Source organism: Pteropus vampyrus, unplaced genomic scaffold (assembly GCF_000151845.1).
Source record: "Pteropus vampyrus isolate Shadow unplaced genomic scaffold, Pvam_2.0 Scaffold120, whole genome shotgun sequence".
Lineage (NCBI taxonomy): Eukaryota > Metazoa > Chordata > Mammalia > Chiroptera > Pteropodidae > Pteropus > Pteropus vampyrus.
This window is the reverse complement of record NW_011888901.1, coordinates 4,650,698-4,666,057: the sequence shown is the minus strand read 5'-3', so window position 1 is coordinate 4,666,057 and position 15,360 is coordinate 4,650,698. Positions and strand designations below refer to the sequence as shown.

General features: G+C 31.6%; 1 protein-coding gene across 6 annotated transcripts in view; it reads right to left on the bottom strand.

The window, feature by feature from the left end:
* The window catches only part of EPB41L5 (erythrocyte membrane protein band 4.1 like 5), a 152,691-nt gene that overhangs the window by 98,273 nt on the left and 39,058 nt on the right, over positions 1-15,360 (bottom strand). For 5 of the 6 annotated variants that reach the window (XM_011366100.2, XM_023534120.1, XM_011366102.2 and 2 more), the window contains 5 exons: positions 14,718-14,806; positions 11,946-12,015; positions 7,253-7,422; positions 6,120-6,226; positions 5,101-5,128 (listed from right to left, as the gene is read on the bottom strand). In XM_011366100.2, the coding sequence (XP_011364402.1) occupies positions 5,101-5,128; positions 6,120-6,226; positions 7,253-7,422; positions 11,946-12,015; positions 14,718-14,806 (464 nt within the window). Of the gene's footprint in view, positions 1-2,371; positions 2,400-5,100; positions 5,129-6,119; positions 6,227-7,252; positions 7,423-11,945; positions 12,016-14,717; positions 14,807-15,360 lie in introns of all 6 variants that reach the window. The other variant, XM_011366101.2, reaches the window with a different exon arrangement.

Sequence of the window (15,360 nt, the reverse complement as noted above, 5' to 3'; positions counted from 1 at the left end):
CACTTTAAATTAGCTATTTTAAGTATGTTCAGAAACTAAAGAAACCAAATCTAAAGAAATAAAGGAAAGTATAAGAACAATGTCTCCACAAATTAACATATTAAAGAGAGAAATTATAAAAAAGAACCAAAAAGAAATTCTGGAGTTGCAATGTACAATAACTGATATAAAAATTCACTAGAGAAACACAGTAGCAGATTTGAGCAGGTGGAAAAATGAGTGACTTGAAGATAGGCCAAGTGAGATTATATAGTCTGAGCTACAGAAAGAAAAAGAATGAACAAAAATGAACAGAGACTTGAAGACCTGTGGGACACCATCAAGTTTAACAACATATATGTAATGAGGGTTCCCAGAAGGACAGGAAAAAGAAGAAAGGAACAGAAAGAGAATTTGAAGAAATAATGGCTGAAAACTTTCCAAATTTAATGAAAAGAATATATCTTAGAAAAGCAACCAGAAGAGAAATGGATTAGCAATACTTACATGAGACAAACTAGACTTTAAAACAAATAAGCTACTAGAGGAAAAGAGGGATATCATAATAAAAGAATTCAACAATTATAATAAACATATATGCAACTAAAAAAGTCCCAAAATACATGAAGCAAAACTGAAAGAACTGAAGTGAGAAACAGACAATTGAAAAACAATTGAAACCTTCAATATTCTAGTCTTTTAAAAAAATTCTTTTAAATTGTAAAAAGTTAGACATTTATACAATCCTTGAGTGATTCCCCTCAATTACTCCAGCACCTGTCTGGCACTACACACGACCATTTAAATAATATTGACTATATACCACTATGCTATACTCTAATACCTAGTCTATTCTCTAGTCTTTCACTAGGTGAAAGATCAACAGTGAAATAGAAGTCTTAAACAACAGTATAAACCTATAAGACCTAATAGATATCTATAGAACATTACATTCAACAACAGGAGAATATACATTCTTCTCTAGTTCACACGAACAATTTTCCAAGATAAATCACCAGCTAGGCCATAAAACAAGTCGTAATAAACTTAAAAAGATAAAAATCATACAAATTATGTTCCTTAACCATAATGGAATGAAATTACAAATAAAAATAACAGGAAAATTTAAGGTATTTACAAATATGTGGAAATCAAGCAACATACTCCCACGTGACCAATGAGTCAAAGAAGAAATCACAAAAGAAATTAGAACATAATTTGGGACAAATAAAAATGAAAAGTCAACATACCAAAACTTATGGAATGTGACTAAAGCAACGCTTGAAGGGAAATTTATAGCTATAAACGTTATGTTAAAAAAAAAATTAAGATCTCAAATCAAGACACTAGAAAAAGAGCAAATAAAACCTAAAGCAGGCAAAAGAAATGAAATAATATATCAGAGTGAAAATTTATGAAATATAAAAATAAAGAGAAACTGATGAAACCAAAAGCTGGTTCTTTGAAAAGGCCAACAAAAATGACAAAATTTTACCTACACTGACCAAGAGGGGGAAAAAAGAAACTCGAATTACTAAAATAGAAATGAATAAGGAGGCATCACTATCAACCTTTCAGAAATAAAAAGGAAAAGGGAATATAAACAACTGTATGCTACAAATTAGGTACTGCAAATGGACAAATTCTAGAAAGACACAAATTCCCAAACTGACAAAGTAAAAAATGAAATCTGAAAAGACCTTTAAGAAGAGACTGAATTAAGAATTTTAAAACTTTACGCAAAGAGAAAATCCAGGCCAGATGGCTTTAATGGTGAATTCTATTATACTTTAAACACCAACTCTTTACAAACTCTTCCCCAAAAATAGGAGAAAAGGAAACATTTACCAACTCATTCTATAATACCAGGATTACCTTGATACCAAACCTGATGAAGGTATTATAAGACAATTACAGAGCAATATCATTGATGAATATAGACACAAAAATCCACAACAAAATATTAGTGAACTAAATCCAGCAACATGTAAAACAAAGAAAGATTATAGACCATGACCAAGTGGGGTTTATCTTATGAAAAAATTAATTGCTTATCTGCAAATCTACCTTTCCTCTTTGGGCTCCTTGTGGTTACATACGGACCATAATTTATTTATCTTTATATCCTGAGTCACGTGCTAATAACAAACATATGTCATTCTAATAAATAGCACATCCATCCCATTCTACTTTTTATTTCTTTAAACTGTTTTATTTGTCTTTGTGTCAACTTTATCTGGCATTATGTGTTTATTTGTTCCCTGCCATATCTCAAATGCTTAGAGGCAACACTTTTGACAGATCTTCAACAAATATTCATTTAATGAATGACAGAACTATATACATTCTAAAACGCGTTATGTCAATTCATAAGTTGCAAGACATTACCCACCTGAGTTCTTCAGATTTTGCTGTACTTGCTGATAAAATAAAAAAAGAAAACATCCCATTAGTTTACTCTTACATGGTAAATCATTAAAATTAACTGAGTAATCAAAAGTAAGACCTCCAGAATGGTGGTTGAGAATCCTCTCCCCAGTGCGCTAAAGATTTAGCTACAGAAAATTGTTTTTAAAAAAACTGTCAAAAGGCATAGGTCAAATGGAAAAAACATTTATTCAAGAAAATCTACCAATTCTCAGAGCTGAGTCTGGCATTTCAGCCACAATTTGCTCCTTTTTCCCATTCTCCCAAGTTGAGTGTTTTGGAAGCTCTACCCGACGGGGGTACAGCCAAGAAAAAAAACTCTCTCTGCAATGCACACTTTAAATTAGCTATTTTAAGTATGTTCAGAAACTAAAGAAACCAAATCTAAAGAAATAAAGGAAAGTATAAGAACAATGTCTCCACAAATTAACATCATTAAAGAGAGAAATTATAAAAAAGAACCAAAAAGAAATTCTGGAGTTGCAATGTACAATAACTGATATAAAAATTCACTAGAGAAACACAGTAGCAGATTTGAGCAGGTGGAAAAATGAGTGACTTGAAGATAGGCCAAGTGAGATTATATAGTCTGAGCTACAGAAAGAAAAAGAATGAACAAAAATGAACAGAGACTTGAAGACCTGTGGGACACCATCAAGTTTAACAACATATATGTAATGAGGGTTCCCAGAAGGACAGGAAAAAGAAGAAAGGAACAGAAAGAGAATTTGAAGAAATAATGGCTGAAAACTTTCCAAATTTAATGAAAAGACTGTATCTTAGAAAAGCAACCAGAAGAGAAATGGATTAGCAATACTTACATGAGACAAACTAGACTTTAAAACAAATAAGCTACTAGAGGAAAAGAGGGATATCATAATAAAAGAATTCAACAATTATAATAAACATATATGCAACTAAAAAAGTCCCAAAATACTGAAAGAACTGAAGTGAGAAACAGACAATTGAAAAACAATTGAAACCTTCAATATTCTAGTCTTTTAAAAAAATTCTTTTAAATTGTAAAAAGTTAGACATTTATACAATCCTTGAGTGATTCCCCTCAATTACTCCAGCACCTGTCTGGCACTACACACGACCATTTAAATAATATTGACTATATACCACTATGCTATACTCTAATACCTAGTCTATTCTCTAGTCTTTCACTAGGTGAAAGATCAACAGTGAAATAGAAGTCTTAAACAACAGTATAAACCTATAAGACCTAATAGATATCTATAGAACATTACATTCAACAACAGGAGAATATACATTCTTCTCTAGTTCACACGAACAATTTTCCAAGATAAATCACCAGCTAGGCCATAAAACAAGTCGTAATAAACTTAAAAAGATAAAAATCATACAAATTATGTTCCTTAACCATAATGGAATGAAATTACAAATAAAAATAACAGGAAAATTTAAGGTATTTACAAATATGTGGAAATCAAGCAACATACTCCCACGTGACCAATGAGTCAAAGAAGAAATCACAAAAGAAATTAGAACATAATTTGGGACAAATAAAAATGAAAAGTCAACATACCAAAACTTATGGAATGTGACTAAAGCAACGCTTGAAGGGAAATTTATAGCTATAAACGTTATGTTAAAAAAAAAATTAAGATCTCAAATCAAGACACTAGAAAAAGAGCAAATAAAACCTAAAGCAGGCAAAAGAAATGAAATAATATATCAGAGTGAAAATTTATGAAATATAAAAATAAAGAGAAACTGATGAAACCAAAAGCTGGTTCTTTGAAAAGGCCAACAAAAATGACAAAATTTTACCTACACTGACCAAGAGGGGGAAAAAAGAAACTCGAATTACTAAAATAGAAATGAATAAGGAGGCATCACTATCAACCTTTCAGAAATAAAAAGGAAAAGGGAATATAAACAACTGTATGCTACAAATTAGGTACTGCAAATGGACAAATTCTAGAAAGACACAAATTCCCAAACTGACAAAGTAAAAAATGAAATCTGAAAAGACCTTTAAGAAGAGACTGAATTAAGAATTTTAAAACTTTACGCAAAGAGAAAATCCAGGCCAGATGGCTTTAATGGTGAATTCTATTATACTTTAAACACCAACTCTTTACAAACTCTTCCCCAAAAATAGGAGAAAAGGAAACATTTACCAACTCATTCTATAATACCAGGATTACCTTGATACCAAACCTGATGAAGGTATTATAAGACAATTACAGAGCAATATCATTGATGAATATAGACACAAAAATCCACAACAAAATATTAGTGAACTAAATCCAGCAACATGTAAAACAAAGAAAGATTATAGACCATGACCAAGTGGGGTTTATCTTATGAAAAAATTAATTGCTTATCTGCAAATCTACCTTTCCTCTTTGGGCTCCTTGTGGTTACATACGGACCATAATTTATTTATCTTTATATCCTGAGTCACGTGCTAATAACAAACATATGTCATTCTAATAAATAGCACATCCATCCCATTCTACTTTTTATTTCTTTAAACTGTTTTATTTGTCTTTGTGTCAACTTTATCTGGCATTATGTGTTTATTTGTTCCCTGCCATATCTCAAATGCTTAGAGGCAACACTTTTGACAGATCTTCAACAAATATTCATTTAATGAATGACAGAACTATATAAATTCTAAAACGCGTTATGTCAATTCATAAGTTGCAAGACATTACCCACCTGAGTTCTTCAGATTTTGCTGTACTTGCTGATAAAATAAAAAAAGAAAACATCCCATTAGTTTACTCTTACATGGTAAATCGCATCACTATCCATAAAAGTATATCTGGACTAATTGCTTTGTAAGCCATATTTCCCAACTATAGATTTAAAAACCTTCATTTCACAAAAGTATTCTAGGGTTCACATCATTAAAGTCAATAATGACAATTACTTCCATTTTTGAAATAAAGCAATAAAATAAGCATACATCTCTTCTTTTAAAACAAAACCATCAGCAAGCCTTCTAGAGTGAACTGAGTGACAATGAAACATTGTCAATGAAAAGTAAGAGGTAAGTGAGGGTTTTAAAACAAAATGAAATGGCTTCATTAATAACTACATATCATTTACTTTGTAGCCATACCAAAAATTATAAATATAAACCATCAGGTCGTGGTGGTTGTTTTTGAACAACTGGTGATGACTCTGACAATGGACATACTTAAAATTCAATCTGTATTTTAATATGTCTAGATTTGAAACCAAACACAAGTTTTGGTTTATCTCTCAAAGTAAACCATGCTTTTTATTACATAATTTAAGTAACTTAAACAGCAAGTAACATTTATGAATTTGAAAATGTCTATGAGTTATGCACTGATGATTAAATTTAAATCATATTTCACAAAACCCTTAAAATTATAATACCGTACAAAATAACTTTTACTTAAAATTTATTCATCATTTACCAATGTTTTTAAAGGTTCCTAAGGGAATTTTAAATATTATGAATGAGATCTAAATGCCAAAAAGGGAAAACATTACTCGCAGAATAATATTTAAATTGGGATTAACGAAGTTTAATCTCAGCAATAATATAGGCAAGTTTTCCTTTTGTATTTTATTAAATTAATTATGCCAGAACCAATTTCAATAAATAAGAATACTTTAGTTGACTGGAATACACAAGATTCAGATGCCTTCTCAAGTAAACAATAACAGAACATGATGTCCTTTGAAACAGAGCTGCATTTCACCTTTCATCGGTAGAGTCCGTCGAGAATATCGTTTGCTGGGCCTTCTTTCAAAGGATGTTGATCTTCTTGCTTTATTGGTTTTTGTGGTCTGATACTCAGTTTTCCCACTGAAATAAATATGGCATATTAACAGGAATAAGAGAATATAAGGCTTACAGTAATCAGATATACATAAGGCAGAGAAAGCCTACACTGGGGGTTCTTAAAAAAAATTTTTTAACTTCATCGTGAAGGAGGCACTACTAATAATAGTCTTGATGTCTCTTTACCACATCATTCTTTCATTCTCTAGGTTTGTGTGAAAGATGCAACATACACATTATATTGTGTTTGTTTTTTTTTTTTAAAGCATGCATGTCGCCTAAGAACTTATTAAATACGTTTGGAATATCTGTGCTTTTATGGAACTCCTTCTCCTCCCCATTCACACTCCTCAATAAAAAGTGTATCATTAACTCAAGATTTTCAGTTACTTTTTCAAATTGTGAAAAAGTATACTTTTCAAAATAATTTTCTAGAACTATTTAAAACTATTTTCCTACTCGTCTTGATTTTCATTTAAATTCTGTGAAGAAAATGTTTCCCTGCTTTTAATATAGGTAGAGTAGAAGCTCTCTTAATGAATCCCACACGATCATCTTTGCTACATTATTGATACTATCCATTCCTTCTTTAAATCATACTGATTCTCATGGCATGATTAAAACTCACAATAATCGACTCTCAAGTAAACCAAACATTTCTAATTTATGACCAACAAAAAGTTGTCTAAATTACAAAACTTCAGATTTATAAGGGACCAGAAATGTTATCCAGAATAATTTCCATTCAGTGCAAGATATCCTTTTTCTATATGGTATCCAGATGGATTTAAATTGGGTGCTAATAAATATATGAAGTAAATGTTAAGAGGGATATAAAAATCCATTACGCCATTATAAATAATGTTTTCCTATCTATTCTGGAAATTACAATAAAAAACAGTACTTTTATTCTGGCCAATGGAAAACACTGGCAAGCTACTTTATTTCTCTGTGCCTTAGTTTCCACATCTATAAAAAAAAGGAGTTGGCCTAAATTTTTTGGCCTTCATGAAAGAATGAATGATATAGCAGGCAGCTATTAAAATTAACCTATATCTAAATCGTGATCCTAGTCGAATAAATCCTGATCGCTGAGAATTCTTTTGGACAGGGCCTCGGAGGCGGAAGAAAGCATGATGCTCCACAGCACATTTCCATAAATGTTTGCATGCTTTTGGATGATCCAGTCTGAAGACAAATGTATGCTCCTGCTCTTTGCCCTGAAAAGAAGAGGATGCAAAGAGAGGTAATTATTAGGTCAAACAGTCCTGTCTCTTGTTATTCAGCTACAAATACAACCACAGCAATACCCAGAATCAAATAAAGTATCTAGTATGCTCCCTGAAACTCAGACACTCTTTATAGCTACCCATATAAAGATCTGAAATCAAGCTGTCCATTTTCTCAGTCAATATAAAATTATTTCTAAGAGGGTCCTCTTATTTCTCAGAAATACATAAAATGAGGCTTCTCTGCCATACTTAAGGATAAATGTATAATTATAATTTAAAGGGTCATATAAGATCTGGCAATATATACCAAAAAGACTTAAATATGTCCATTCTTTGTCATAATAACCATCCTCACAGGAATCTAATTATAATAGTTAACATTCATAGGCACTTCTCTAAGAATTTTACATTAATTACTTCAATGATAATATCGTTGGTCCCATTTCACAATTAAGGAAACTGAGGCAAGAAATTAAGCCCAAAGTCGCAAAGTTAGTAAGGGAGGAAACCAGAATTTGAATCTAGCCATTCAGGCTCCACAGCTTATGTTGTAACAACTAAGCTATAATGTCTCTCTAGGAAAAAAGATTTTCTAAACAAAGTTTACACTCATAGATTTTCAGTCTTATTTATAATAGTAAAAATAGGCCAAAAAAACACACACCCCTAAATGTCCAAAACAAAAGAAATAATAAAGTGAATAATGGTATATTTAAAAGCTATACAGAGATAAATGAATAAAAGATAAACGAATGCACTATTCATGTCACAGAATACTATATATAGGTTAAAATAAATGAACTAGAGCTATGTAGCTACACCTGTTTTAGTAAAATAAGCAAGCTGCAAAAAACCTAAACATATATATAATTCAAATAAATTTTAAAAACAATTCTACCATGTATTATGATGTGTATATTTTGAAAAAGTCAGAAATTATAACAATGATACCCTCTAAGAATGGTGGCAAGCTATGGGGAAGAAAGCAGCAAGCTGGGGAATTAGACCTTAGCTGTATCGAATATACTGTTACTAATTTATTTCTAAAAGATAATTCTGAAGCAACAATGCCAAATATTAAATTTAAATGAGTAAAACGAGTATCAATTTTATAATTTTTGTACTTTTCATATTTAAATATTTTGTAATTTAAACTATTTTGTCATTTTAAAATATTTTATAAACTCTACATGTAGTTTCTTTATGACCTTGGTATAAGTAAAGATTCTTAAATTTTAAGTCAGAAAATCAGAAAAAAATTATAAATTGTATCACATTAAAACCAAAACCCTCTATCCAAAAGATAATATTAAGGGAAACAAAAGGCAAGCCAGGGAGCAGAAGATACTTGCAACACATGTATCTGACAAAGAACTAATATACAGAATATATAAAGAACTTCTTCAATGTCACACAAAAGCAAATGACCCAATAGGAAAATGAACAAAAGACTTGAAGAGGCATTTCAATAAAAAAAAGAATACTCAAAGATCCAATAAATATATAAAGAAGTATTATTCATATAGTCATCAGGAGAACACAAATTAAAAATGATTCTACTACCAGAATGGCTAAAATGAAGATGAGAACACCAAACATTAGTCCCCCTGCACCCTCCCCACCCAAAAAAAGACTAATGAAATTTTTGTACACTGTGGGTGGGAATGTAAAGTTATATAAACACTTTGGAAAACAGTGTGGTGGTAAAGCCACACACATGCATAGCCTAGTGTTCAGAACAGCACTCTTTCTAATAGCTGAAAACTGAAAACAATTCAAATGTGTATCAACCACAGGATGGATAAATAAGTGTGGTCTATTCATAAAATAAAATACTATATAACAATAAGAATAAGCCAACTACAACTACTTGCTGCCAACAGTGCTAAAGCTAACAATAAAATGTTGAAATAAAGAAGCCAGGGACAAAGAAAACATTCAGTCAGGTTTTACAATTTCAAAGCGTAAGCAAAAACTAATCTATGGTGTTAAAAGTCAGGAGATTGGTTACCCATAGGGCACCCTCCCTAGTGAGGGCACAAAGAAGAGTCTATTATTCTGGTAGTATTTGATTTCTTCCTCCAGGTTGGTCATACAGGTGTATGTGAAAATTCTATATGCTGTACACTTATTTTTGTACTTATCTGAATGTATGTTATACTTCAATGGAATTTACCAACAAAACTACACATTGAAAAAAATGGAAAAATGCGTAAACTCAAAGTAGGGAAAAATCTTTCTATGACACAAAACCCTTAAGCTTTAAATGACTAACAAATTCACCTATTTAAATTTTTTAAAGTACATAGCAAAAATCACTATAAGCAGGGTTAAAAGACAAACAATTATTAGACAAAATAGTTACAATTTCTATGACAAAGTAGTTAAAAAATAGTTACAATTTCAACAATCCAAAAGAAAAATAGGCAAAGGATATGAACAGTCTGAAGAAAAGGAAATACAAATAACTCAAATGTATGAAAAGATGTTCAATATCACTCACTCATACAACAAATAAAAATTAAACCTATAATGAAATTCCATTTTTTACCTTTCAGATAAAAATGTGATAAATCCTTTTAGGAAAAAGGTTAGTACACTAATAGTGCACCTTGACAGGATTTCTCTATATTCAAGACAAATGCATATAACCATTTGAACCAGCAAGTCCACCTCCAGGAAATTATCCTATAGACACCTTCTAATGTACAAATTAATGTCTATATAGTGAATAAATGTCAATTAACTGAGAATTGTTAAATAAATTAGAGTACATCTGTACCCTAGAATACTATATAGTTTAAATAAGACCGAAGAAGTACTTTATGTACTAAAATGAAAAAGAATCCAATTTACGCAGTAATTTTAAAAAGGGTTAGTAGAGAACAGTTTATAAGCATGCTAACTTTTAAAATGAAAAAAGCTGATATACACCTTTGCTTGTATATATGTATATAATACCTTCAAAAAGATATCCAAGAAGCTAATACTATATTAGATCAAATCTAAAATTTGATTGTAACATGCCACTGATTGTAACATGCACAATTATTTTATGGCCCAATAAGAACAAGTGTGTCATCAATTAAACTATGACCATTTTTCTTTGTACAAGAAATGTTTTAATAATTATATTTTCTTATCATAGAATTATACTTTATTCTTCTTGAAGGACTGTCTTTAGATTTATAAACAAATATGAGGGATGGCTCAATAGTGTGTAGTGGTTAGCACATCTGCTTTATATGCAGAAGGTCCTGGGTTTGCGCCCCAGGTGGAGCCACAGATCATACTCGGTGTGCCAAACCTCGGGTGCGCCAGGCCCTAGGTGCACTCCGCAAGCGTGTGGGAGGAGACGCCCGCCTTCAGAGATCCAGTTCTTAAGGGGAAATGGCAACATCCATAGGTCAGGGGTGGAAGTGGGGCAGGGGCAGAGAATTAAAGAGGGGAAAAAATAAAAATAAAATAAACAAATATCATTTAATTACATATGTGCTTACATATAAAGGAAAAATATTTGTAAAACATTATTTTCACATGTGAAATCTGCCTCTTCTGAATCATTTTCAATTCATTCATTGATGATACAATTATCATCCTCTGTGCCATCAAGAGATTTCTTTTTAAAATAATCTATTATTGTCTCTATGATTTTCTCTAAGCTATGTGAAACAGCAATCCTTTGTATGCATCTCAATAATAAAACTTAAAACTTTCAAAACTTATCACTGTTTCTAATTTTCAGAATCTTCTTTTTTAAGGTTCTGCTACGTAGCCTTTCTCACGCCTTGCTGTGCATGAAAATCTTTTTTTACATTTTGCCTAATTTGCTTTTATCTATATCTGTAAGTTTGCTAAAAGCACTTTTTCCCCAATTCTGTAAATTCTGACAAATACACAGAATATAGTACCTGCCACCAAAATCAGGATAAAGAATAGTTCTCTCATCCCCCCAAAATTCCCTATGCTGTTCCTGTGTAGTCAAGCCTCCTCACTCTACTTAGTTGCAGACAATCAGTGATCTATTCTCCATTCCCATAGGTTTCCCTTTCCCAGACTGGATTCATATAGTCATAATCTTTTGAGTCTGGTCTCGTTCACTTAGCATAATACATAGGAGATGCATCCATGTCTTATATCAATTAGGAACCAGATTTAACTAAAAAAAAAAAGGTAATCCTTAGAAGGATTTATTTAAAAATATTATTAGGTAGATCTTTTTGATTAATCTTTTTCATCAGGTATTAATAAGATAAAGTCACTAAAATATAATTTTTATACACGAGATATATTATCAATGAAGAAACAAGAATAGTCTTATATTGTCTTTAATCTTAAGGGCAGAAAAACTGTATTTTTAGGATAGCGTGACCTGAAGTAGGAAATTATTTAATTATTAATTAAAGTTCTGTGGCTCTATAAAACAACAAAGAACCCTTTTACCCTTCTAGAGACTTAAGTTACCACATAACATAATCATTGTTAAGTAAGTAATGCAATACAATTCCTACCTGATCATCATCTTCTACCACCACCAGTGTTAATTTATTCTTCTTAAAATCCAATCTGGTTATCTTGGGCCTGTAATAATATGAAAATAATAGCCAGATTTCAAATAAATGTCCTCTAAATTAAAAAAAAAAAAAAGCTGTTGTTACTTCAAGCATATTAATCATCTCACTTCTGAACTGAAAACTGTTAAGAGGGTAAAAATAACCTGCACTGTCCATCAAAAAAGCCCCCAGTCTAAAAAAAAAATAGTTAACAGGAATAAAAAAAATTAAAAAAATGTTTCAAAAGCAGTATCTCTAGCAAAATTGATGCTGCACATTTACCAGACATTAAAAATGTTAAAGGGGTGGGGGGAAATGAAGAAATCCATTATGTATATTTCATAGGCCCCCAACTATGGTGTAAGAGATTCTCTAGGCCTAGTGTCAGAGCAGCAGCATAGGAGATGGATATAGGAAAAACTATAAAGCTTTTTAAAAGGCATAAATGAAAACAAAATATTGATTAGGGTCTTCACCTCTCTTTTCCATAGCAATTGTGGTTTGAGGAAATACATCTTTAATTAAAAATTTTTTTTAAAAACCTCACTTTGTGGTCCACTTTCTCCCTCCTACCTATAATAAAATCCTCAACACCTACGACATTTGAATTCTGTACTTCTATGAACTGTAAACGTTGAAATGATGCAACTCTAATTTTTAAATATAACGGGTAAAATATAATTATAAAACAATTTATTTACAAGAGCTGTACTAAAACAATAAGTAAATAAGTGTAATAGACAGAGGAGGGGGAAGGATCTAGCACTTGTTTGAGTGTAACAAATACCTACATAATGCCAAAGTGTCAGGTACTCTTCTAAGTGTTTTACAAGTATCAGTTCAATTGATTCTCATAACAACCTTATGAGGTGGAATAAATGATACTTTTGTAATCTCTCCACCTTAATTTCTGGCCATGAAGCACATTCCATCTGTCCAGAGGGGAAGCTGGAAGCATCAGAGAATTAATACTCAAGGACTGGGTAAATAATACCAAGCTCCCTCACTCATCAAGGGACAAATTATTAAGGTGTTCTAGTCTCAAGTCTCTCACAGAGTCCCTAGCAGGGCACATCTGGATACAAAAACAAATGAAATACTATCTTCAACTTTTTAAGGGGAAATAATTTTCAACCTAAAATTCCATTCTCGTTTCACTATCAAGAAAGCATGAGAGAAAAATATACCAATTTAAGGCATCCAAGGATTTGAATAATTCACCTCCTATACCCTTTTCTTAGGCAGTTACTTGAGTATATATCAGAGAAAAAACCAAAAGCAAAAAAAAGTGTAAACTATAGGAAGAAGACACAGGATTCTAGCTGAGAAAAGAGAAAAAGACCTTAGATAAAAGCTGTAGAGCAGCCAGCCTGTAGAGCAAATAGCTCCCACTAAGAATCATTTAATGCAACCCTTGAGAATTTGAAAGAACTCAGGGAGAAGACAAAGGCAGGTAATTTAAAGGGATGTTTTGGGTTTGGTATGTGACTTTGGGGTGGGGGGGCCAAGAATTCTAGGGAAAACACAAAGCTATATGGAAGGGAGATGTAATCCTAGTTGTGAGTTTAGGATTTCAGATTTTGGGGCTGATAAAGAAAAAAAGATAGCAGTATTGCACAATGAGCTTTACTGAGAGGTATTTGAACAGAGTTACATGAGAAGGGAAGTCCTTCACAGCAGAACATCCAGAGACAGCTGTTATAGGACCACTATCTAGAAGGGGAAGAGTCCAAGAACACTGCCGGGAGAGAGGGGATTAGAGAGGGGGCTTAATGTGTCTAAGCAATGGCATTCATTAGCAAAGTGGGTAGTCTATGGATCAGAGAGCTCTGAAGGACAGTAGTGATTTTACAGCTACAAGATTTGTCTTATCAAATAGCTAGCTACAAGATTTGTCTTATCAAACGGCTAGCAGTTTGCAGTGAGATATGTAAACCAGACAAGTTCTAAATGACTAAAATTATACTTACTGGGCTATATGTAAAGCAACTGGACATGTGAGAATGTGAGTTAGGTGCTAGTGGGCTTTGATCTAACAGTCCTGCCATGCTGTGAAGAGGTAAACAACAAAGAGCCCAGTATAAAAGAGTCATCTTCGTCCAGTATACCACTTAAAGTCTGTACCAATTCCAACACAGATAAAATAACATAAATACAATTTCCTGATTTTCAGCTTTTAGAACCAACCAAACGACACTTGAAGAACTTAATTATGGTTATGAAATCAAAATAATATCTATATTTGATGTAAAAGCAAAATGCAAATACAATTTAAAAGTTTGGATGGTAGAAGTTGGGACACAGGAAGAAAAGCATAGCTTAAAAGGAGGGATAAGGGCATTACTATCTTTCTCTTACACAATAAAGAGTATGAAGTAAAAAGATTGTGAAATAAAAATTACTAAAAAAAAAATGACATAACTACATGACAAGAGTGAGTGCCCATGTGAACATTTAATACAAATAGAAATATATGATATTAAAACATGTATTTTGACATACTCGAAACTAATGGAATATAAAGATAGAAGAGTTTTAAAAACTGCCTCTGAGTAGTGGGACAAAAGATGGGTAAGAAGTATGACCTGAGACAGTTGCCAATTCATTTACAAGCTTTTCAGAACTATTTAATTTTCAAATTCTCTTTTATGTATTAACTTCATATCAATGTGTTTTTACACAAAAAAACCCAAAGCAACGATAAACATCTTTGACATTAACAGTGCTTACCAAAAAAATAAGCCAATTTTGGTCTCTCCCTCAAAAACAAGGACTCCTGTTGGGGTTAGTCCCAAGCTATAGTCATTCCCATCTCTAGCCTAATTTAAAAAAAGCAAAATGTGTTAACTTTATTTGCATAAAACAGGTTTCACATTTTCACACAACTATTTTATTTTCACACTGAATTATATTAATTATATATAGGTAATATTAATAGGCGAGGTGTTTTCAACCATTAGAGTATCCAAAATAACATTCTCAGGAAAATTCATGTATACATTCAGTTCACTGAAATACTATAGTTTTAAGGTATGTCTTCATTGAAAATAGTTATACTTCCATTACAAAGAAAGCTTTCAGATTCTTCTCATATTCTATTCACCATTTAAATCACAAATTTTAGGGGGAAAAAAACTGTCTTTCTGGAAAAATTTAGCTACTTAAACTAGAAATAACTTAAATCACTACATAAGCTATACTACAGCTTATCAAAGTCTTCTCAAGTAATAAATTTTCAACTTTGCCTCCTAAATTATTTTAGTTTTTATAGAGCCTACTCAGTTTACGTGCTATGATATGAATAAAGTGAAAGAATAAAAATGGTTTAAAAAAAATAAAAAATAAAAATAAAAATAGCTTAAAAGAACAGGCA